A 25520-nucleotide genomic window follows, 5' to 3' on the forward strand; every position below is an offset into this window, starting at 1 on the left:
ACAAAAAAAAACAGCTTCCTGGGAAGATGCCTTGATGAGACACATATGTACATACATAGGACGTATAAGAAAGATGCCACCGTCAGAGAATCATTATAGGTAGAAGGCAGGCCGTACCCCAGTCAAATGACCCGAAGACCTTGGTTGCACTTCAGCACACTGTGGTAGTGGGGCCAGAACATCAAGGGCTCCAGCTCTTACACTGCAGCAGCGCTGGGAGAGGTACTGGGGATGCGAAGATGAACGAGACTGGAGAGCAGTCTAAGGAGAGAAAAGGAGCCTTAGGTCCTTAAATGCCCTGGCAGGGAGGAGGGAATCCAGAGGAGGGGGTGTTTGCAGAGCCGAGGAAGGCTTTGCAGAAGAAATTAAGCTCCCAGAGCCTGAGGCTGAGCATAGAGTAGACCAGAAGGTGATAATTAAGTAGATACAATTCCTTGGGTCTGTCATTCAGAGGCCAAAGCCGGAAGTCACTAGGAAATACAAAAAGCCAAAAAAAGAAAACGGTCATGTGTGTGTGTGTTGGGGAGGATGGGGGGAGAGTTTGTAGGAAGGGAAAGGACTTGCTAAAAAACTACAGCCCAGGAGTTCCCAACGTGGCGCAGTGGGAACAAATCTGACTAGTATCCATGAGGATGCAGGTTCGATCTCTGGCCTCGCTCAGTGGGTTAAGGATTCAGCATTGCCGTGAGCTGTGGTGTAGGTCGCAAATGCAGCTCAGATCTGACATTGTTTTGGCTGTGACGTAGGCCAGTGGCTATAACTCCTATTTGACCCCTAGCCTGGGAACCTCCATATGCCATAGGTGTGACCCTAAAAAGACAAAACAAAACAAAACAAAACAAAAAAACTACAGCTCAGAGCGGGGAACATAAGTTCTGGGAAAGTAGTCTACAGAGCAGCCTAACAGGTTTGCCAAAAGACAGTGCTCTCATCCAAAACCACTTTTAATCAATTGTCATGTGCATCTCAGAAGCACTGTTTGGTACTTGGATGAAGTGATATTTGAAAAAAATTGAGAGTTTTCATGGGAGAGAAAAATTACCCGAACTGTAGAGAAATACCTATAAGAAATTGCCAAGAAAACCTGGGTTTTTTTGTGCCTTAAGAGTCAGCAGCTTCCTCCAGGTCTAAGATGCTGATCAGTGTTGTTCCATAGATGCCTTTAAATAATCAGAGGAGCCAGTAATCTCATTTTGAACATTTAAAGAGGCTTAGTTGATAGGAGGAGTAAAACATACTTGGAACAGTAAGCCCCTTCCTAGAAAAAGTAAAAAAAAAGAGTTTAAGAGATAGAAATGGAGTTCCCGTCGTGGCGCAGTGGTTAACGAATCCGACTAGGAACCATGAGGTTGCGGGTTCGGTCCCTGCCCTTGCTCAGTGGGTTAAGGATCCAGCGTTGCCTTGAGCTGTGGTGTAGGTTGCAGACGCGGCTCGGATCCTGCGTTGCTGTGCCTCTGGCGTAGGCCGGTGGCTACAGCTCCGATTCGACCCCTAGCCTGGGAACCTCCATATGCCGCGAGAGCGGCCCAAGAAATAGCAACAACAAGAACAACAACAACTAAAGACAAAAAGACAAAAAAAAAAAAAAAAAAAAGAGATAGAAATAACCCAGCCATCAGCTGCTGAATGGGTGAACAAAATATGGTATGTCTATATAGTGGAATATTATTCAGTCATAAAAAGTAATGAAGCCTGATATATCCCTCAGCATGGATGAACCTTGAAAACATGCCTGAGTGAAAGAAACCAGTCACAAAAGACCACATATTGTATGATTCAGTTTATATGAAATGTTCAGAATAGACAAAGCCATAAAGTCAGAAAGTAGATGAATGGGAGTTCCCGTTGTGGCACAGTGGGCTAAGAACCTGACTAGTATCCATGAGGATGCGGGTTCTCTCCCTGGCCTCACTCAGTGGGTTAAGGATCTGGCGCTGCCGCAAACTGCAGTGTAGGCCACAGATGTGGTTGGGATCCCACGTTGCTATGGCTGTGGTATAGGCTGGCAGCTGTAACGCCCATTCGACCCCTAGCCTGGGACCTTCCATATGCTGCAGGTGTGGCCCTAAAAAAGGAAAAAAAAGAAAGTAAATGAATGGTTTAGGTCTGGGGGAGAGGGAGCTAACAGGTTGGGGATGATAGCTAGAGAGGGCGGGGCTTCGCTTTTTGATGATGAAAACTTTTTAAAATTGACTATGGTGATGGTTGTACACCCATTACAGTGAATATCCTAAAAATCACTGAAGTACATATTTAAGTGGCTGAATTATATGGTATATGAATTATACCTCAATAAAATTGTTACTATGACAAAAAAGATAGGGCTTTGATTAAACAATGACATGAGGATGCTGCTTTAAATGCTGTCACAGACACTCACACGTACAGTGGCTTCAACTAGAAAGAAGCGTCCACAGCAGAGAGTGGCCTGACACTTGGGCCCCCGGGCTCTTCTGCCTTGTGCTGCTGTCCCTTAATATGGCTTCCATCAGATGGTCCCAGAGGGTTGTTCCAGCTCCCAGCATCTTGTCCTTGTTCACAACTAGCAGGAAAGAAATCTAGGGACTGCAGGTCATACCTGTTTCCTAATGTAGGACCTGAGAGTGCACAGATATCACTTGGCGGGGGGGGAGGTTTTCCCATGGCCTCCGGAAGTTCCCAGGCCAGAGATCAAATCCACGCTATAGCAGTGGCCTGAGCCACAGCAGTGACAATGCTGGATTGTCACTGCACCACCAGAGAACTCCAGATACCACTTTTAATGACACCCCATGGAACTTAATCATATGCTACTCCCCAATGCAAGGGAGCCTGGGAAATGTAGTCTTTAGCTGAGTGCCCGCAGGCCCAGGCAAAAATCTGGGGTTCTGTTACAAAAGACAGAAGTATCTGGTTATTAGAGACAACAGATATCATTTGCTGCCACAGCCTTGCCCTTCAAGTTTTGTCTTTACGGAAGCTATAAAATCCACCAATGTTCTGTTAACCTGAAGTGCATCAGAAAAGACGCAGAGAACTTGCCCTCCAGTTACAGTGGCTCCATATTCCTGAAAGCGAAGTCAGATTTTCTTCCCTGGGCTTGTTCATTTCTCCCTAGTTGGGATGGAAAAGCAACTAATAAACCCACCTTCCTTCCTTCCTATTGCACTTAGAGCTAACTTGCAGATCCAGTGTGGTGTACGTAGCTCAGCCCTAATTCCATGCCAGCCCATCTTCTGAACTGCGGTGTGTACCCTTTGTGCTTTTAGACTGGGGACTTGGTGGCCTCCACCCTGAAGCAGTGGGTTCAGTTGGTTGTCTCTTGCTGTGGAGATCGTCTTCCCACAGAGTCCAGGCTGGCCGCTGCTGAAGTTCTCACCAGCACTGCACCATTTTTCCTCACCAACCCCCGGCCCATCCTCGGTAAGTGCGTGGAGAAGGGGCGGGGAGGCGGACGGTCCAACTCACCAAACGCGCTGCCAGCGTGAATAGATGCTCTAGGTTAGGAAAGGAGGCTAAAAGACGGTGGTGTGCCCTGTACTGTTACCTCTTTCACTTTTCATGGATATTCACACACTTAGTTCCTACTCAAATCACTTTTCACCACCAACCTCCTAACTGGCCTCTTTTCTTTCAGTCTTGTCCCCTAAGCGCTCCTTCCTCCTTGTGCTTCCAAAAAACTTCCGTGGTCTTTCTGAAATACAGGTCTGAACATTTCCCTCCACTGCTTAAAGCCTTCGAGTGGGTGCCTCTTGCCTTCAGGATAAATCTAAAGGCTCTTTAGCGTGGCTCATGAGGCCCTTCGTCTTCTGTGCCCTGCCCACCTCTCCCTCCTCATCAGCCACCACTCCCCATGCGTCATCAGTGGGGAACAGTTCTCTAAACAAACTGCTGCTTGACTGACTTTTGTTTGTCTTTCAAGACTCAGTCTAACCATCACCTCTTCCAGGAAGCCTGTTGCAGTGAGAAATGAATGGGTCAGTGTGAAGCATGGCCTTGAGGAGGAAGAAAGGCCAGGCTGAAAGGCATTTAGGAAGTAGAATCAACAGGACTTGGTGTTGAGGCTAATATAAAGGGAACATTCAAGGATGGCTTCCTGGCTCTGGCTTAAATTTAAGACTGGAAAGTCTGCTGGTTCCTTTCACTGAAATTAGTTCGAAGTTAAGGCATCTTTGGAAAATAAAGGTAGAGATATTTGGAAATCAAAGAGATATACAGGTCTAATCATATTCTCCACCTTCATGTCTCTTTCCTCACTGCCACCCAATGAGCATCACATCAGTGGTGTTCGAGAAAACCAAGCTTTAGGAAGTCTGAAGGAATTGAAAAAGCATAGGGATTATTGTTTTGTTTTAACTTAAAAACATTTTTTTTAATTATAGGGTTTTGTTTTAAACATAGGGTTAAATAAAAGGGAAACCCAAGACCCAAGCCCTGGCCTTGGCCTCTGCTGCCGTCTTACCCTTGTATTACCGGGCAGGGATTCTCTTCTATCCAGTACTGGAAGGCTCTTTTTACTCTCTTCCGTTTCCAGCCCAGGAGAATAAACCGTGGTCCCTGCATCTGGGGAGCTTTCAGTGTAGTTGTGGAGAAGGGATTTACATAAGAAAGGAAATAATTGCTTTTTTAGATGGTGAGATTCAAATTCTGAGTGTTATCAAGAGTTCAGACCAATCAAGCATCTCGTGTCCCTGGATCCCTCTGAAACAAAGTTGTCTTTGGTATCCTCTTCGATCTTTCTTCTAAGTGACTTTTAGGCATTTTTTTCACATCCAATGGAGGACTGGAAGGGGACCTGTTACAATTGTGATATAATCATTGGACCCATAGGAATAAGAGCAAAGGTTGATCAACTTCAGTGAAGTTGGGAGTTCCTCTCATGGCGCAGCGGAAACGAATCCGACTAGGAACCGTAAGGCTTCGGGTTTGATCCCTGGCCTCACTCAGTGGGTTAAGGATCTGGCATTGCCAGGAGCTGTGGTGTAGGTCACAGACACGACTCAGTTCCTGCATTGCTGTGGCTGTGGTGTAGGCTGGCCGCTCTAGCTCCAATTCGACCCCTAGCCTGGGAACCTCCATATGCCGCGGGTGTGACCCTAAAAAGCAAAAAAAAAAAAAAAAAAAAAACCACCAAACTTGGGTGAAGCTTCTTCGGGGAGGATAATATCAGTCTGCAGCACATTTTCTGGGTGACTTGGGCTGCTCCATCCCCGGCTCACATTGGGCAGACGTGTGTGGAGTAACGTGCAGTTCCTGAGTGAAACTGAGTCCTGAGCAGAAGCCATCGGTTCATCCTGAATTGCTGGAGCTGGTTAGAGCATTACAAGCAGTGAGGAGGAGGTCAGAGCTGGCGGATGGCCATCAAGAACCTGAAAAATAGGTGTGGGACTGAGAGACAGAGGGCAGAGAATTACATGGGGACAAGTCAAGGACAGACCAAAGTCATTTAAGGGGGAAGAAGAAAAGTTGAAATGGACTAAGGGGGACAAGTTGAGGATCATAGGGGTCTAAGAAAATATTAAGAAAGGAAACTTTGGGAGTTCCTGTCGTGGCACAGTGGTTAACAAATCCGACTAGGAACCATGAAGTTGTGGGTTCGACCCCTGGCCTTGTTCAGTGGGTTAAGGATCCAGCGTTGCCGTGAGCTGTGGTGTAGGTCGCAGACGCAGCTCGGATCCCGTGTTGCTGTGGCTCTGGTGTAGGCCGGTGGCTACAGCTCTGATTCGACCCCTAACCTGGAAACCTCCATATGCCGCGGGAGCAGCCTTAGAAAAGACAAAAAGAAAAAAGAAAGGAAACTTTGAAACCCTAGAGATCGAGTAGAATGAATAGATTCTGAAAGACGGAGTAAAAATTAAAGCCAAATTTATAACAGACAGGAGAGCACAAACCCCAGCAGGAGCCAGGCTGTTCTTAGTATGACTGGAGCGTTGGTGGCTGTTATCGGTTCTCTGTGGATGGATGAGGGAGCAGGGAGGCTCAGGAGGGTTCTCAGGATGGGCTCAGTTCCTCTTCAGAAGACGAGGGTTGATGCGTGATGGTCTTCCATGACGACCCACCCACCCGCCCCAGAGACAGCCCGTGTCCTTTCTTGAACCCTGCCCCCTCCCTCCCCTCACCCGGTCTGCCTCTGGGGTCCTTCCCGTGGTGGGTCCCAGCCCTGCCTGCTCCTTGCCTCGTGTTCTCGCCTTGATGTCCCCCTCATTTGCTCAGGGGCAGACTCTATTCCTCTTCCGCGGTCCCCAGCAGCACCAAACACAGGGACTCGGCAGGCTCCTGCCCCGGGTAACATCGGTCAGATCGTGGACCCCATGTAGACGTGGCCCAGGCCAGTGCCTTTATTGTGGTTCTTGGCTTTTTTTTTAGTTCCTGTCCCCCCAAAGCAAAATCTTGATTGAAACTTTGCTTTCAGAATTTATAAGCTCACACAGCCACTCAAATCAACACTGGGCTGGTTTCCCAGAGCACTCTTGATGCATAAAGTTTCATTCCTGAGAAGCATGAGTCATTGTGGACAGCTGGGCCTTAGTCAGCCAGGCCATACCTTCTAGGCAGCCTTGCCTAAGTCTGGTTGCCTCCAGAAGCCTTTCGACTCAAAAGGGTGTTTCCAAACCTTCCCCCTTGGGGCCCCTCTCTTCCAGCATGTGTCTAACTCTCAGGTCTCCCTTTCTTGCAATGCCCACCAAAAAAGGAGTAACTGTTGCTCATTAAATACTGGATTTGAAGCAGTGTTTATACCCGCTTGTAAATCACATCCTAGGTGATTCGGATTCTTTTGGGCCTTCTTAGGACTGCAGGATACACTTGCCCTCTGGAGATGTGTCCTCACCCTCCTGCAGAGTGAGGAGCAAGTCATCCGAGATGCAGCCACGGAAACCGTGATGACCGCCGTGTCCCAGGAAAACACCTGCCTGTCAACAGGTACCTCGTTTTCATCCTTTGATGCCTTGTTGCTCTTGGACAGAGATTGGCACACGTTTTCTGTAAAGGGCCAGGGAGTGAACATTTTAGGCTTCGTTGGCCACTTGGTCTGTTCCAACTCTGCCATTTTAATGGGAAAGCAGCCATAAACAGGAGGTAAACAAGCAGACCTGACAGTGTTCCCCTAAAACTTTATTTACAAAAGCAGGCGGCTATCCAGATTTGACCTGCTAGCCAATGTCCAACCCCTGTTCTAGATTTTCATAGAGAAAAATTGCTTTCAAATGTAAAACTCTCATAAGTTGTGCCATTTGTTAGTTACATTGCCATCCTTTTCAAATAAGGCCGAGTCTTGATTATCTGTGTGGCTACACAATGCAGGAGTCATAGATCCATCGTTTTGTTCCCCTGCGAGTTTCTACACGTGACAGAAACAGTTGAGTATAAGTCAAGTTTCTCCTTTGTGCCTTGGCCCCTCGTTCGTGGCAATGTTAACCCAGGAGGCGAGTGGAAAGAGGAGCAGCCCAGCGGGGGTGTCCTGAGCTCAGAGCCACTCAGCCCGTGATGTGAGCCGTTACAGCCCTGGGCCTCAGTTATGTGTATGTGGTGGCAAAGGGTGAAGGAGACAAAGGCACCTCCTGGCTGCAAGTGGAAAATGGGCTGCTGTAGGGAGCGGGGTCAGTGGAGCAGAAGCAAGGTCACACCTCTGGACAAGTGGCCATCTGGGAGGGTGACGTGCATTCCCTGCACTTGGGGCCAGGTGTCACCAAAGATCTCCGGGTCAGCCATCCCCCAGACAAGTCAGAGCACCATTTTTGTTTGATTGGTTGGTTTTTTTGGTTTTTTGCTTTTTAGGGCCACACCTATGGTATATGGAGGTTCCCAGGCTAGGGGTCTAATTAGACCTACAGCCACCAGCCTATGCAACAGCCACAGCAACACCAAATCAGAGCCTACACCACAGCTCACGGCAACACTGAATCCTCAACCCACTGACCGAGGCCAGGGGTTGAACCTGCAACCTCATGATTCCTAGTCGGATTCGTTTCTGCTGCACCACGATGGGAACTCCAAGAACACCATTTTGAGACAGGCAGTCACAGGCTGAGCTAAGAAGTCCACCCGAATGGACAGCAGAAGGGGCAGGGAAGAGCCAGACAGTGTCTGTAACTGACTCAGTGCCTCTTTTACCCATGGCTGGGGCCGTGGGCCTGCAAGGTCCTGGAATGTGTGAGCTTCCCTGTACCTGCGTCCTCTGCTGCCATGGACTGGGTACATTTCTCTGCATGTATGTGGGGGAGGCTGGTTTCAATAATCTCCCAGGGATGCTGCCCCAGAACAGGTGTAGCCAGGGTCAGCTTTGCCTCTCAGCAGGAAAGCATTCAGATTGGCGCTGCGAGTGGTGGACAGGCAGCCTCCTCCCCACCCTGTCCCAGGCTGTCAGAGCGCCTCAGACCTGAGGTTCTGCCATGAGTGATTCATCCCTTTTTTCAGTTGTGTATTTTCCTTGGAAGGACGCACAGAGCACCCAGCAAGTGCTCAGTATGCATTTGGTGGAATATAACACTAGATTTCTACTGGGACCTCTACCAAAGGCAAGAAAGATCATTTCATGGTGGAATTCATAAGTGGACTTCTTCCCTGCTAAACTTTAGTTTTTACCTACTACTTTTATTTCACTTTTTTTGTCTTTTTTTTTTTTTTTTTTGGTCTTTTTGGGCTGCACTCACAGCATATGGAGGTTCCCAGGCTAGGGGCCTAATTGGACTTACAGCCACCAGCCTACACCAGAGCCACAGCAACGCCAGATCCAAGCTGCATCTGCGACCTACACCACAGTTCACGGCAATGCTGGATCCTTAACCCACTGAGCCAGGCCAGGGATCGAACCTGCAACCTCATGATTCCTAGTCAGATTCTTTTCCGCTGTGCCACGACAGGAACTCCCTACTACTTTTATTTCTTTCAGAATTTTTCCAAGTTCATTTATAGTAAAGAACATTACCATGTTCTCCCTCCTCCTGGTTTGAATTTTTTCTTAAGAAATAGAAATCAAAGGAGTTCCCATTGTGGCACAGCGGAAGCAAATCCAGCTAGGAACCATGAGGCTGCAGGTTCGATCCCTGGCCTCGCTCAGTGGGTTAAGGATCCGGCATTGCTATTAGCTGTGGTGTAGGTCACAGACTCAGCTCAGATCTGGTGTTGCTGTGGCTGTGGTATAGGCTGGCAGCTGTAGCTCCAATTAGACCCCTAGCCTGGGTCTCCATATGCCGTGGGTTTGGTCCTAAAAAGCAAAAAGAAAAGAAAGAAGTAGAAATCAAAGAGTTCCCTAATGGCTCAGCCAGTTAAGGATCTGGCATTGTCACTGCTGAGGCTCTGGTTGCTGATTTAGCTAGAGTTTGATCCCTGGCCTGAGAACTTCCATGTGCCATGGGCACAGCCATAAAAGGAAGGAAGGGAGAGAGGAAGGAAGGAAGATCAGAATTGAGTGCCTTTTGTGTGTAAAATTCCATGAGTGAAAGCCTCAGGGCATAATTGATGTAAAAGCTTACTTGTCTATCTTTCTATTCCCCACCTTGGTCTGCAAAAGATTTGAAGTGTGAGAAAGACAAGAATTCTGTAATAGCTAAATGTATTCTGTTACCTTGGACCAGATCCTGTACTGGAGGGGTGAAAAGCCATACAGGAAATTATTAGAATAGCTGACAACATTGAAATGTTGTTTGTAGATTAAAATCAATATGAAATTTCCTGAATTTGATAACTAAACTGTGGTTTTGTAAGAGAATATTTTTATTCTTAGGAAATACTCAACTGAAATATGAAGGGGGAAAGAGCCACAGTGCCTGTAATTTACTCTCAAATGGTTCAGAAAAAAAATAAAACTATATGCGCATATAAATAGTAAACATGGGGAGTTCCCCTCATGGCTTAGCAGAAACAAAACCAACAAGTATCCATGAGGACACAGGTTCGATCCCTGGCCCCACTCAGTGGGTTAAGAATCCAGCATTGCCATGAGCTGTGGTGTAGGTTGCAGGCTTGGCCAGATCCACATTGCTGTGGCTGTGGTGTAGGCTGGGGGCTACAGCTCCAATTCAACCCCTACCCTGGGAACCTCCATATGCCGCGGGTGCAGCCCTAAAAAGACAAAATAAATAAATAAATAGTAAACACAGACGTTCCCTGGTGGCTCATCAGGTTAAGGATCCGGCAAAGCCATTGCTATGACTCAGGTCACGCCTGTGGTGCAGGTTCAATTCCTGGCCCAGACACTTCTGCATGCCGTGAGCACAGCCAAAAAAAATAGTGAACACAGGTCGTTGCTATACTTGCCTCTTTTCTGTATGTTTAAAATTATTTCAAAAGAAAGTGTTTTTTAAAACATCCAATTCCGCAAAAAGAAGACTAACACAGTAGATGGTGATAGACCACCTGGCTGGTTTATCCTCTCCCCTCTCCCCAGTGTGATTCCTTTCCCCGAAATTATATGAAACCATTCCTGCACTCCCCCCACTTTATAACTCATTCTGAGTGAATTTTTGCATAGAAAAATCAAAGTCAAGCCAGACTCCTAAAATTCAAAGATCTCAGCAGCCTGGCGTCACTTTGTGGGGACACTCGTTCAGCACGTCCCCGTGTGTTCTCTGTTCCTTCTGATAGCAACAGAGAACCTCCGTAATGCAATGTCATTGACTTAAGCAAAAAATACACATCTTTCCGCTTTAGACTGAAAAGCAGCTGAGAACTGAGCGTCACCCCTGATTTTTCGCTTTAGTCAGACAAGTTTAGCAGCTGATTCATCAGAACAATAGTGTCTTGTTTTGACTTCTCTCAAGGACACCACGCAGCTGATGGTGAGTCTTCACATTCCTTGAGCGCATAGGGCTTTTGTAACATACCCCACTAATGGTTTGCTCTTTGGTGTTCCAAGTTCATTATGACTACTGAGTCTTGCATACCTTGAAAATACGTGTCATTAATTTTGCCCCCAAGTCAGTGGTTTAATAAGTGCTGCAGTACAATGATATTATTAAATTATGTTCATATTCAATGTCTTCTTTGAGAAGGTTAAATATTGTTAAATTAATTCTTACTTTTCCCCTTCAGAAAGAAATTAAACATGAGGACACCTTGCCTCTGAGATCTAATCCTATAAACGAGGTCTAGATGGGAAAAGAAAGAGCTTTGCACTCATACTAATAGCCTACTGGGGAGATGGGGAAGTTAGAAGTGCATTTTTTTAATATGCATTTATTTATTTTCACCTTTGTTTATTCTTTCTTGGGAGGGCGCTATGCCCATGGCATGCACAAATCCTTAGAGCAGGGATTGAACCCACACTTTAGCAGTGACGTGGGCTACTGCAGTGATAATGCCAGATCCATCACCCACTGATTCACATGGGAATTCCCTTGGCCTGCATTTTGGTTGTGGGGTCTCAGGAGTTCCTGAGAGTGGAGCTGGCTGAAAAGGGGGGGGCAAATGGCACACGAATGAGAGCATTTCAACATGGAAGGAAAAGCCGGAGCCAAGCTTGGAGTCGGGGGTAGCTCAGGAGCTGACTAGGCAGCAGCAAGTGGACTTGTGTGGCCAGAACACAGGCTGAAGCCAGGGGAGCAGAATAGGAGACAGAGCTAGAAAGGCAGATGCCAGACCTGGATGGCTTTGAGTCCCAAGCCAAGGACCTCCTCCTGTAGGCGAAGGGAGTCTGGAAAAGGTTTCAGACAAAGGGGTAGTGTTGCCAGGGACATGGATGTGAGGGGATCTTTCTGGCAGCCCAGTGAGATGGCTCAGAGCTGGGGGCAAGTCAGCTAGGAGCTGGGAGCGCCCCCGGGCGCTGCCGCCAGCAGTGATAGGATGGAAAGAGTGTACACTCAGGAGGATGTGGGGGTTTGGGGAGCTGGTGCTTGTGGGAGGTGGGAGAGGCGGGAAGGCAGAGATGACTTCAGGGTTTCAAATCTATGAGGTGTCCAGGCGAAGCACCTGGACGTGCCTCTGGCACTGACTGCACGGTCAGGCTATCGCGTTCCGGGAAGTGAAAGTGCCAGGAATGGGGAAAGGCCCTGAGAGGCCACAAGTCACTGTGGTCTGGGACAGAGTATTCCTGAGTCCTTGAGGAGATCTGCACTGAAAAGTGAGAGGACAAAGGGGGCCCTTTATCTGCTGGAGGAACAGAGTGAGCCTTGCAGCTCTGGCCTGCCCTCTCCAGCACCCCGTCCAGCTCTGCTGGGCCCTCCCTCTTCCCCCCCCCCGTCCCCCCGCACTCCTTAGCAGGGCAGCGGCTGTGCCCATAGCACCGGCTAGAAACCACCCAAAAAGAGGCAACCGTGCAACCAGCCGTGCTGCCCATCACTGGCATTAAGTTGAGATTTGTGGTGGAAATTTGTTCCTGATTCTGCAAGGTCCAGGGTTAAATAAGTCCGTGTTCAGAGAGCCCTCGAGAGGATGGATTTGTCCTTCATCCTTTTGGTTGAACTTCACCCTTGAGTTCCCCTGCTGTCCTCCTGCATATGCTTCACCCACATAGTCACCTGGAAGGTGGCACCCAGCCTCTTCACAGCCTCTGAGCACCTCCCGAGGCCCCCCCAGCTGGGGGCGCTTGAGGAAGGCCCCGCCCCCTTCCCTTCCCGCTCCTCCAGCCAGTTGCAGAGAAATGGCACATCTCGGACTCAAAAGGTGGGGATAGGAGTCGGGGCAACTAGGAAGAGAATGTGTACAGGCAGCACTCCAGGTGAGCCTCCACCGCCCTCCTGACCCTGCTGTCCAGCGACCCCCAGCTGTGAAATGCTCTGGAAAGAGCTCTCGGTCAAGAGCCGGAGACCCCAAGGCCGACGTCCTTCCAAGCAGCTCGACTTCCTCCCAGGCCTGCCTTACACACTCATGTGCTAGGATTTCAAACCACGTGCATTTAAACGAGGGCTTCCACGTGAGGCCAAAAAACCCCAAGCTGGGCAATGTTTAAGTGTAAATCACGAGATTTGGGCGATTCTCAAGTGAGGCAGACAGCGAGCGCTGTGGGGAAAGCAAAGGGGCACCTGTGAAGGTACAAACGTTAACAGCTGCTATAGGAGGAGAACAGAAAACCAAAACCAACCCAGAGTAATAGAAGATGCCAGAATTCAACAAGTGGGGGTTACCCCTTCGCCTTTCTTTTCCGCGGAGCCCTTTGTCGCTGAGAGAGGGCCTCTGCTGGGTCTGACGTCATCTACTAGCTTCGACTGGAGGCCTCGGGCACAAGAGGACGGATGGCGCAGGCCTGAGGGGTCCCTCAGAGATGACGAGATGTGGAGGCCCGAGGGTGGAACCCCACACGCTCACCCTTCCTCCCCGTCTCGTGGGAGGGGCTGGGGCTGGGGTGGAGGCAGGTGGGGGGTGGCCTTCTGGAGCCCCTTCCCGGCTCCCTGCCCCCTCCGCTGCGAGCTCCCCACCCCTCCTCTTCAGCCAGGGTTTGCGCCTATTTCGGATGGCCTCCTCCCTTTGTCCGTTTTCGTTTATTACATTTAAAAAAATGTTTCTGAGACCCAACAGTCGCTTTAGTTGATGCAGGATAAGAAAGAGAAGCCAGTTAACAAGAAATGTTAAAAGGCTCTAGGAGTTCCCGTTGTGGCTCAGTGGTAGCGAACCTGACTGGTATGCATGAGGACGCAGGTTCGATCCCTGGCCTCACCCAGCGGGTCAAGGATCCGGCGTTGCCGTGAGCTGTGGTGTAGGTCCCAGACAGGGCTCGGATCCCACGTAGCTGTGGCTGTGGTATAGGCTGGCGGCGGCAGCTCTAATTAGACTCCTAGCCTGGGAACCTCCATATGCTACAGGAGCAACCCTAAAAAGACAAAAAGGAAAAAAAGAGTCTCCAGATGAGATACATTGTCAGTGTTTAGGTTCAAGAAGGATGACTTCTTATTAGAAACTTTTTTTTAGCTATAATCAACATAAAAGGCAGAAACTGACTTATGAAGAGAATGTAAAAGACTTAGAAAGATTCAGTGGGACAGAGAAGCGAGTACACGTGTCCTCACGCACTGAGTGATGGGTGCTCTTCTCCTTGGAGCACTGGCAGCAAGGAGTTCCCATCGCCCCCACCCACCACACCCCTCACCCTCAGAAAATTGTAAAACTTCTGCTCGTTCTGCCAAATATAAATGTTTAATGGTGACACAAAGTCCCACCTTCTCTACAATACCTCCTCCCTCCAAGACCTCCTCTTTGAAATCCTACAGACCTTTGGTTATGCATAGCACTGGGTTTTCTATTTCTTTCTTTCTTTTTTTTCTTTTCTTTTTTTTAATCTTTTGTCTTTTTAGGCCCCCCCCCACGGCCTATGGAGGTTCCCAAGCTAGGGGTCCAATGGGAGCTACAGCTGCCGGCCTACACCACAGCCACAGCAACACCAGATCCAAGCCACATCTGCGACCTACACCACAGCTCACAGTAATGCCAGATCCTTAACCCACTGAGTGAGGCCAGGGATCAAACCCACAACCTCATGGTTCCTAGTGGGATTCATTTCCGCTGCGCCACGACAGGGACTCCAACCCTGGGTTTTCTACTCTGTTATTTTTCTCTTCCATATAATTTATTTACTTTTATAGTCCCAAGCCGCCCATGAGCTTCGAGATTATCTTCTGTGAGGTACACAGTGGGTGCTCAATTGGTGTTGATGGGCTGATCTTCCACAACAGTAGTAACTGTCTGGACAGTCCCGAGTTCCCTAAGGAGATGAGGTGCCCTTTGAAGCAAGAAAGCTCCCAAACAGGCCCAGAGATGGAGTCTCTCTACTAGAACTGGCCCGAGGGCCAGTGGTGTTCATTGCTCCTGACAAGCTGGAGGGAGAATCAGGCGGTCCTTCTGAGTGACTCACCGTCTGGGGCTTGTGGGACAAGAGCTGGCAGCCCCGCCGCACTCTCTGGCCCTTCCTTCCTCACTCCTGCCTCTCAGGCCTGAGTCTCACAGCAGGGCCAGGGAGCTAGCCTGGGCTGCAGGCAGTGGCCCCGGGTTAGCCAGGAAACCCCACGGGAGCCTCGGGGCTCAGGCTCTGGAATAATGACGGAGCTTAGCAGAGGGGCAGAAAGTGGAAGCAGGATCAGGATGTAAAATAAATGAGACTCAGAGGTTAGAGAACCAAAGGGCAGGAGGCCCATGGCATCGTGGGGCTAAGTTGAAACATTCGTATAGGAGTTCTCATCGTGGGGCAGTGGTTAACGAATCCGACTAGGAACCATGAGGTTACGGGTTCGATCCCTGGCCTCGCTCAGTGGGTTATGGATCTGGCGTTGCCATGAGCTGTGGTGTAGGTCGCAGATGTGGCTCGGATCTGGCATTGCTGTGGCTCTGGTGTAGGCTCCGATTGGACCCCTAGCCTGGGAACCTCCGTTTGCCGCAGGTGCGGCCCTAGAAAAGACAAAAAAGACCAAAGAAAGAAAGAAAGAGTCCGGGGCAAGGTGAAGAAGCCAAGAGCCAACGCCTGGTCAGTTTCTCCAGGATATTTTCCTCCCCCCACACACCTCACCCTTCGCACACAGACACACACCCACCCCATTGTCACCACACGGTGTCCGAGGGACAGCATGAGAGCATGAACACAGCTCAGAGGCTCCAGCCCTTGAGCAGGCAGGGAGGGAGGGCGGGTCACCGTGACATTACACAGTGGCTCCACGGTGACTGCCTGGTCAGCAAAGCCCCAGGCCTGTGGGGCTTCGTGCTGAGTCACAGACCAGACAGTTCTGCCCCCGGAACCTCTAGAGCTGCCCACCAAGCCCTCCTGCCCCCCAGCCATGTGCCCAGCGGGCAGCCCTGCACTTTCCCAGTTCCTGCAGGTTGACAGGCTCAGGTCCTGCCAGGGTGGCCTCCCTCTGCCTTCCAGGAGCTTCCTTCCTAATCGACACAGGTACCCTATCTCTGGAGTGTCTTCTCTGCTCTGAGGTACCAGAGCCTGGGCCCAGCTTCCATTTCAGACAGACGTCACGCTCCCTGGGTGTCATCTCCTACGTTTGTACCACGTACCCTTTTTGGAGACCAGCACACCAGAATGTCCCCCCATGCCTGCTTCCAAGCCTGACCTAAATGTCCCTGGGGCCAAGCCAGACTTATTTGCCTCTCTCGTTTCTTCGTGCCTATTTTTGAATTCTAAATTGTTTTCTCACTCCTCCTCTCACTCCTACCTAGATAAACCACAGCTTTTCCTTCTACTATTTAAGTAGGAGGCAAAAAGTGATGCTGGCGTTGCTGCATATTCATTCATTCATTCAGCAGATATTTTCGGAGCACCTGTCCACAAGGCTTGTTTCACATGCTAGTCCAGGCCCCCGGCATCTCTCACCTGCACGTCTGTGAAAACCTCTAGCCTGGCCTTCCTGCCTCTGCTCTTATCTGCCTGCAAGCTACTGTCCCTTGGCTTCCCTCCTTTCCCAGAATAAAACCCCACTCCCGCAGTAACAGACAGAAGGCCTCCTGACCCCCCCACCACCTCTCTCTCCACCTCATCCCCTGCGCCGCCGTCTCCTTCCCTCTCTCCTCTGCACCCTTCTGTGAGGTACCCCACCTCGCTGAGCCCATTGCAGCCTTGGGGTCTTTGCACTAGCTGGACCCGGGGCTAAATGGTCTCCCCTGGTCTCACGTGGCTGACTCCCTCTTGGCATTTCAGTCTCAGCTTCAGCGTCCTGTCCACAGAGACACCTTGAACACTCAGTTAGTTTAGAGTATATGGTACTCGCTCCATCTTTTGCTAGTACTTCACCCTGCTGGTTAAATTCTCCACAGAGTCCTCTGATTATCTGATATTGTACTATTTGCCTCCCTCACCAGACGAAAAATTCCAGGGATGCAGGATTTTTGTCTGCTTTACGTGTTCCTGTATCCCCAGAACCTGGTACATGATTGATGCTCAACAAAAACCCCTATGGGATGATGAGTTGAAGGTAGGAAGGGGTGAACGTGTCACAGTAGCTAAGCCAAGTAGAGGTAGAGTTTCTAGAAATGCCCCCAGGGAGTGGAGCTATGTGGATTCTCTCTGGTGAAATTGCCCTGACACGGTGGATCCTTGGTACGGTGGTTTAAATCCGCACCCTTAGGCCACCTGGTTGACCTTAATTCAACCAGGAACCCATTGAGCCTCTGCTTAGGTAAGGCCACAGTGGTGGGTCCTGGACCATTCCTACCTTTCCCTCCTATTCCGTCCTGTCCCTGCTGGGTGGGTTTTTTTTTTTTCTTTTTTCTGCCATTTCTTGGGCTGCTCCCACGGCATATGGAGGTTCCCAGGCTAGGGGTCGAATCGGAGCTATTGCTGCCAGCCTACGCCAGAGCCACAGCAACTCAAAATCCGAGCCGTGTCTGCGACCTACACCACAGCTCACGGCAACGCCGGATCCTTAACCCACTGAGCAAGGCCAGGGATCGAACCCGCAACGTCATGGTTCTTATTCAGATTCATTAACCACTGAGCCTGGGTGGGATTTCTTGAGCAAGAGTTTCATCCATGGGGGCTCCGGGGTCTAGCGTGGGGCTGGCCCGGGAGGCGCCCAGACAAAGAAGACCTTTCAGTTCATCGTCAGGGGGTTGGGACCAGTGCCGACTGAATCATCTAGAAGGCGCAGCTCTGAGAATGGAGGCCCCTTCCTCCGGGGCCCTTGTCCGGCTGTCTCTTACCCACTCTTTGTAGCCTGGGGTGGGAGGGGGGCGGTGAACCTTTCCCTCTGGAGGCCCCTACTTTCATTTACCTCTTTTGGTCCTCGCTGCCACTCTATCAGATATTGTACTACCGTCTCCATTTTAAAGGTGGGTACCCTGAAATTCAGAGAGTTGGTGTCATGGAGCTCAGGGCCCTGTGGTGACAAAACCTTTGCACCTTTGCACTTTGATGCCCCTTCTAGGACAGGAAAAGGGCTTCAAACCCAGCCTCTAGGTCTGGAACCAAAGAGTTAACAAAAAGGACATTGAAGATCTTCTAAATTCACTGCTCTGCTTAAAAGGAAGACATTAGAATCATGACTCAGGAAAATGGGCTGGGGACCCAAGAGCCCAGACGCATAGTGCTTATCCCGAGGAAGGGAACAGGAACTGAGATGGCCAGGGTGCCTGCAGGAGGCCCTTTGTGAAGGCTGAGTATATCCCCCTTTTCCAGTCCTCCCTAGGGAAGGGGAATCACACAACCCGGGGTTTTATTTTTATTTATTTATTTATTTTGGGGCTTTTTAGGGCCACACCTACAGCATATCGAAGTCCCCAGGCTAGGGGTCTAATCAGAGCTATAGCCACCGGCCTACACTACAGCCACCGCAACACAGGATCTGCAACCTACGCCACAGCTCAGGGCAACGCCAGATCCTTAACCCACTGAGCGAGGCCAGGGGCCGAACTCACATCCTCATGGGTACTTGTCGGCCTTGTTACTGCTGAGCCACAACAGGAACTCCAACCTGAGGTTTTAGAGCTTCTACTTTACAGACAGGGAACAGAAGCTCAGGAAAGGTAAATGATTTTTACCTTTTTAAGATGTCACATAATGAGGGAGGGAATGTGGCCTAAAACACAGACCCCCTGAGACAGATCAGCACTGCTCTCTGCTGCACCCCAGGCCTTGGTTTATGGAAAAGAAGTGACAGAAATGTCGTAGGCTGACTGCTGAGAATAATCCTGACGCTTCAGTTGGTGAGACCGGTGCTGGGGGCGAGGCAGGGGAAAGGAAGCTTCCTCCGAAGGCCTGGAGGAACTCCAGCATCACTGGGGTGGGACGGACAGACTGTTCTCTGAAACCAGGCATCTCCCAGCAATAAAACCACACCCTGCAGTCAGCCCCGAGAGTCCGCAGGCTTGCTCTCTCCTGGGCCCTCGCCCAGAGCCATCTGGATGCTCATCTGTATTGTCAGTAGGGTCCCAGCCGAGGGAACACAAGAAGTTAGAAATTTCCCGAGCAGACCCTGGCATTGCCCTGGCCGAGGGCGAGGGGAAGTGGCTGGTGAGGGTAGCCGAACAGGAAGTAGTTCTCGTTTCTCATTTCTTCCTTCCAAACTAGGGTGCTTGATCAAGGCAGGAGCCCCACTCCAGCTCCAGGGGACCCTTCCAGCCGAGCCCCAGTTACCATGAACCCAGTTGCCCTTCCCGTACGTTGCCGTCCCTGGAAGCCTGGGCCCCTGACGTTCACCTGTGTCTCAGCAAGTGCGTCACAGGCAGCCAGCCCACCTGATGTGCAGGAGCAGGTGCAAACTGAAGCTCCTGTCTTAAGTCTGGGAGCAGGTTGCCACCGGCACGGAGCGCCCTGGCGGGGCCTGGTTGCTAGGGTGATGGGATTGTTTCCACGGCCTCCCAGTGGCTAAGCCTCAGAGAGACAACAGCAGGCTCCTCTCCAGGAAATGAGGGTCATCTTTGCATCATTTTGCCGCCACCGTGGCTGCTTCTGAAAGCAAGCTCCCTGGACCCAAGGTGACGGCCCCATGAGTGACGATGAGCCCAGAGTCTGGGGCTCAGGCCATCTGGCGCTGACGTAGATGCGGGGTTTCATCTTCCCTCTCAGTCGGGGTGAGCCCTGTCCCCGGCAAGCCTCCTTCTCCTGCTCGTGGCCCCAACTCTGCTCTTTTGTGCTTTCCTTTCCGACCGCAGGAGCCTCCAGGGTGCATCAGGGTACAGGATTCCCCTTTGCACCGAGACAAGCGGTCTTCCTGTTTGAACCTTGGCCAGTTTTGAGAATTGAGGTCACTTCTCTGTCAAGGATGACCAGAGATGGGCCCCTGTGCCCCTTCGCCCTGGGCTGCTTAGGGGGACTGAGGCCAGCAGCACTCCCACGAGCCCGCACCCAGCTGCAGGCCTGCTCCTCACGCTCCCTCCATCCACACCTGTCATCGGCACAGGCCTACGTCCCCCCCACCGCGAGTGCAGTCACGTACAGACTTGCCAGAGGACTGATCTTCCTCCCATCCCAGCAACCAAATGATAGTCAGATTGGACCCGTTACAACACAGCTACTGCCTGAGAAACCACGTCTGGCCGCCATAGAAGCCCCTTGTTCTTCAGCATCCTGCTCTTACCCCATCAGGCAGACAGGGTGAGGTCAGAGGCCAGTAAAGCCCTCATCTTGCCCACAGAACCCTCCAGCTCTGTTCTCAAGTCTCAGGGTGACAGGCGGAGCCTGCTCCTTCCTGCTGCTCCTTTTTGACTACAAGAATCCACATAGCAGTGGCTAATAGGGAACAGAGTGGGAGGTGGCTCTGGGGGTGACAGGGCATCACAGGGAGTATTTTTATATGTGTGCATCTATCTGTGTGCATGGGGGGGGTATGTTTAGATAATGTGTAGGTGTGCTATAAATCTTTAGGCTTTTCATGGCAGCTCTTTGGAGAGAGTGCCCAGAAGCAGTTTGGATGTGAATGCGTATCTGGGAAGAGTGGGATTTTAGGAGACATGCCCTGTTTCCTGATGTGTGTAGATCAGCAAAAGTAAGACTTGTTCCCCCCAGATGTCTTAGGTGAGGAACTTTCACTGTAGTTCAATGATTCAGCTTTTCAGGAGTGATTTCTGGGAGTTCCCATTGTGGTGCAGCAGAAATGAATCCGACTAGTATCCATGAGATGCAGGTTTGATCCCTGCCCTCACTCAGTGGGTCAGGGATCCAGCATTGCTATGAGCTGTGGTGTAGGTCACAGATGTGGCTCAGATCTGGCATTGCTGTGGCTGTGGTGTAGGCCAGCAGTTGTAACTCAGATTCGACCCCTGGCCTGGGAACCTCCGTATGCCCTGGATACAGTTGAAAAAGCGGAAAAAAAAAAAAAAAAGAGAGAGTGATTTCTTTTGAGGCTTGTGCGCAGGAGTGGAGGTGGAGAGCTCAGGTGAGACTCAGACAAAGATTGGCCTTGCCCCCAGCTCACTGAGTATCTGTCCCTCTCTCTCTCTCCCTTTCCTTCTCTCTCTCTCCCTCTTCCCCCCTCCCCCCACCTCCAGCTGAGGTGCTCAAGTTACTGGAACACAATTAAGGATCTTAGTTTGGGGCGTTTCTTGAAATGGACTTTCTGAAGCATTTTCTTGGAGCGTCACGCATGAGACAGCTGGGGTTTAGGTGGGGTAGAGATTTGGCGCCCGTCACAGACCCAAGTGGAAAGTGGCCTGAAGAAGTTAGAGGCTTATTTCTCACATAGAGGCTCAGTGGCCTCCTGTGACACTCCATGATCATCAGGGACCCACCCCTCCTTTCTTGGGGCTCTGCCTTTTCCAAAGACACTGTCTCTCTCCTGGTGCAGAGTCCAGGGTAGCAGCACAGCCACATCCTCGAGCCAGAGAGCAGGGGGTGGGAGGGGAAGGGCCCCCCTAGAAGTTAAACGCACCACTTCCAGGGGCGTCTCATGCCGGGACTTCGTGCACCACACAGCTCGGCATCAGAGGCTCAGCATCAAATGTGACCTGTGCACAGCTGGCGCATCTGTTTCTAGGTCAGGAAGGAAGAATTGATTTGGGGAGATGGGACTTTCACATCCCGCCATTTCCCCTCTTCTTGTTTTCACCCAGGTACTCATTCCTGAGTTCCTGGAAAGTTGTGGCTGCTTGCTAACAGCTAGGGACACAGGCGTAATTAAGATAGAGCTTCTGGCCTCGAGCTGTTGGGAGTCTACCCTCGCAGGTGGTGTTCTCCCTAAAATCAACAGATTTCCCTTTATTTGCATCCACATTATTCTTTTTGCAGCTTATATGGCCAATTTTATTTTTTTTAAAGGAGGTAATTTTACTTTTTAAAAAAGGAGGCAATCAAAAATCAACAATAAGAATTTTGATCTAAATCTTCTCACTGACTTGAGAAGTTTAGTTGCTTATCTCTGCTACATTTCTTAGAAACACACATCACCCAAACTGCAAACAAACTGTATTAGGAAACAAGACCTGCAGGCCTTGCAATGGCATTCCCCGTAGCTAGAACTTACTAGAAAGAGATCTCTTTAATGGGGAGATGGCACTTAGAAGAGACTCAAGAACAGGGAAGCAGAGGAGAGAGTCCCGGGGCTATCTCTTTATATTCACCCCGTCCGTTCCCCTGTGCTTTGGCCCTTTCTGGTCTTGTGGCTCGTGTGTCCTCTTCTGCCGCCACAGACGTCAACGGTACTGCTTCTTCCAGGCCCTCTTTCCCACAAAGCCTCCAGGCCTTGGGGTGCGCTTTCCTTTTGTCAGGCCCACCCTGTTAAGGTCTTTCTTGTTTCTTGGTTGTAACCCCATTCACACTGGAAGCTTTATAAGGGCAGAAGCCCCCATCCCAGCAAAGTCGGGCATTGAAATTCTCGAGTAGCTCACATGTTGTCCTGAAGCCTGGGTTTTTGAGAGAGAAACGTGAATGTGAGGTGTGAGGTGGGCCTCCCCCTCGGGTCGGAGTCCCCTGCCCAGCCACACAGCAAATTCAAGGGTTCCCGACGATCTTGAGCTGGGCCTTTAGATGGGGATGGGCTGGCAGGGGCTCCCGAAGCAAGCCAGCCCCATCATCCCAGCAAACTAAAGTGTCTCCATCTTTGTGAAAGCCAGTTGTAGCACATAGTTGTTCTGCATCAGAGACACAAGTGTATTCATGTTTTTCAGAAGTAAATGAAAAAAAATTAGATTCTTGCCCTCTCTTCCTCCTCCTTAATCTGTTCCAAATGAGAGCTTCGAGGAGGAAAACTCCCAGAACCTACTCTGTTAAGCAAATTGGTTTCTGCTGTGGAGTGGGGCTGGGCTGGGGAATGGAGTTAGGAAAATATATGGAACCTGACATAAAAGATTCGGTCTGTGTTTGCAAACGGATTCAGGTTGTTTTCAGGTTTTGAGTTACAGCTCGGGTGCGTCTGAAGCAGCAAAATTGAGCGGCACCTCGACCCCACAACCTTTGCAGGCTTTTCATGCAGCTCCTCCTGCCCCAGCCGGTCCCTGTGCTGGAGGCCTTGCTTGGCAGGCTTGGGGCGGGGGGCGGGGCAGACCTTCCTTCATAAATAACTCCCCGGGGGAGACAGGAGTGATAACAGACTTTAAGTGGGAGCTGAACTGCCTTAAGCACTTAGGAAAGGTCCCACATAAGTCTGGCCCTGCACCTCTCCCTGCCAAGGCCGGCGAGCGCTCTTCCAGTGCTCACTTTGGCTGCTCTAATTTTATTATTTCTCCAGCCTCTCTAACCAGCAGGGTGATTGAGGCTCTGATTGTGAGCCCTGTTTTTATTTTTCACACTCTATTTTTATACTTTGAAGCTGTGGTTATAAAATATACACTCAGAAATGTTGGCTTTGCACCCACAAGACCCAGGAGGCTGCCCAGACGCAGGGACCAGGGCTGCTCCCACCCCTCACCTCACCCCCCGCCGCTGGCCTTTCAGGGAGGGACCTCGGGGTAGGGGGCAGCGGTGGCCGGTAAGAGATGGATCCAACCATGAGTTAGAATTCTGGCCAAGCATTTTCGATTTGACTCTGAGAAATTGGCAGGAATATTTTTCTGGTGGCTCCCCAAACACACATGGAGGGGCAGCGCCCCTGAGAAGCAGAAGTCCCAGGTTCAGACAAAAGGTTCATTCACCTCCATGTGTACGGTTCTCCCGGCCCCCGTCTTCCTCGCCATCCATACAAGTGGTGCATGCAGCTGGGCGCTTAGGTAAAAACAATACCAGCAAAGCAGCCTTGTTTGTTTTCCGTTCATCGCTGTTTCCTGGAAGTGGTTGTCACGTTCACGGCACTCTAGAACTCAGAGACTGGGCACGAGAAATCTTCCCAAGTGCTGACCTTCCCGCGTTCTGCTCCAGCCCGTCCCACCCCCTCCCTCCATCCGCGTGCCATCTCGTTTCCCCCGAGGTCCTCCCTGCCTGCCCCTTCCTCCAACCAGAAAAGATCTAGGAATCTCCTGACATTGTTTCCAGCTTTGGCTCCGAGCAGCGCTGGGTCTTTTTTGAGCAGACTTGTCCATAAATCTTGGATTGTTTTTCATCTTTGAAAAAGCCGCTTCTATCAGCAAGTCATTATTCACGTGTAAGGGGGCAGGGAGAAGTTCACCAAATTTCCAACTTCAATTTCTTTGCCCTCCAGTTTACAACATCCACTCCCCAGAAACCACAGAAATTTAAAAAAAAAAATCAATCTCAGTAGGCTAAGTGCTTCGTGACATAGCCTGCTGGAACCAGGGCCAGCCACCTGGGCCTGGGGGAGGTGGGGGGTGGTGGTGGGAGAGCGAGGGTTTGCCTAGATTGGAGCTGGCTGGCTCTAACCCCCAAAGGAACATAGCTTCAGATTCTCAGAGAAAGAAAAACCCACCCTTCTCACTTCAGAGTAGTGGATTTGATGGGTGGGGAGGTTTGGGGAGATAGGTGATGTTATAAGGAAAGGCTTAATTTAGCCGTGACTCTAAATTACAAATAGGGGATCTAGTATAACACAGCTGAGGGGCTAGAATATACTTCACTTCCATGTTATACCAGCTAAAGGAGAGGTGAAGGGAGAGTGACTTCGGAGCGGAAGGGAAGAGAAGGGAGGGAGGAGGCATGGAGGCAGGGCAACAGAGTCCCAGTCAAAGGCCTGGCTCTGTCTTTCTGCTTTGTCATCCCCAGCCTGTTGGCTTTTGACCTCATGCTTATTCCCATGGTTACAAGATGGTGTTTGCACCTTCAGATGTCCCCTCCACATTCTAGGTAGGAAGAAAGGCACACAAACATACAGTGTTCTTATCACACGGTTCTTTTTAATCCAGGGAGGAAAAGATGTCCCCACCCCCAGAAGACAGCTCTGTATTGTCCCCTTGGTGAGTTCTGGGTGCAGGCCAGCTTAGCTACCAAGGGAGGCTGGGCGAGGAAGAGTCATGCAAAGGAGAATGAGATGAGCTGGGCACGTCACCTGGAGCCGGATGCATCGCCTCCCACAACAGCATTGGAGGAAAGGGCTGGCTGTTGGGTGGGCTCTAGGTGAAGACCCTGACACCCTAGCCCAGTGTGAGAAACAGAGACTCTGGCAGCGATGGGAGAAGAACAAGAACTGAAACCGGAGAGGTGAGGGCCAGACCTTCAAAGGCCGACGATGCCCGCTGATGGCTTGACTCTATGGCGGGCGCCTTCCCAGGGTCTAAGTAGAGAATTGAGGCCATCGGTAACATTACTCAGAAGAGGAGAGGGGGCACCTTTGCCCTCTAAGGCAGTGGCATTCACCCTGCACTGTGTGCCCAGATCACGTGAGGAGCTTGTGAAAATTCGCTTCCGATTCAGTAGGTCTAGGAAGGGCATGAGCTTCCACATTTCTCACCAACTCCCAGGGGACGTGGATGCGGCTCAAGAGACCGTACTTAGAGCTGCAAGACCCAAGGGATAGCTCTTAAAAACAAACATCCAGATGTGTCTGTTAAGCATTTTAACATAACCACTAATATAACCCGAAACAGGAATTAAGACTCAAATCATCAAATATCGTTACTCTTAGATTGTGTCCCCCACCAAAAAGAAGGGCAAGATCTGATGTATTTTTCAGGACTCCCTATGTCTGCCTGTAACAGAAAAGCCAAACAAACCATGGTTTGAGCACAGTGGCATTTTCCCTCCCTCTCTCGGCTTAAAGTGATCCCTGAGGAGGGGGGTCCCGCTGACTGGCAGCTCGCAGTCATGAGGGTTGCAGACCCCAGGCTGCTTCTGGCTCTGCTTCCCTCTCCTGGCATGT

At 50.5% G+C, this 25520-nt stretch overlaps 1 protein-coding gene across 1 annotated transcript in view; it reads left to right on the top strand.

The window, feature by feature from the left end:
• The window catches only part of THADA (THADA, armadillo repeat containing), a 324874-nt gene that overhangs the window by 272641 nt on the left and 26713 nt on the right, over positions 1-25520 (top strand). The window contains 2 exon segments of the mRNA XM_021088406.1: positions 3249-3402; positions 6769-6900. Of these exon segments, the coding sequence (XP_020944065.1) occupies positions 3249-3402; positions 6769-6900 (286 nt within the window).

The sequence above is a fragment of the Sus scrofa genome, chromosome 3 (genome assembly GCF_000003025.6).
Source record: "Sus scrofa isolate TJ Tabasco breed Duroc chromosome 3, Sscrofa11.1, whole genome shotgun sequence".
Lineage (NCBI taxonomy): Eukaryota > Metazoa > Chordata > Mammalia > Artiodactyla > Suidae > Sus > Sus scrofa.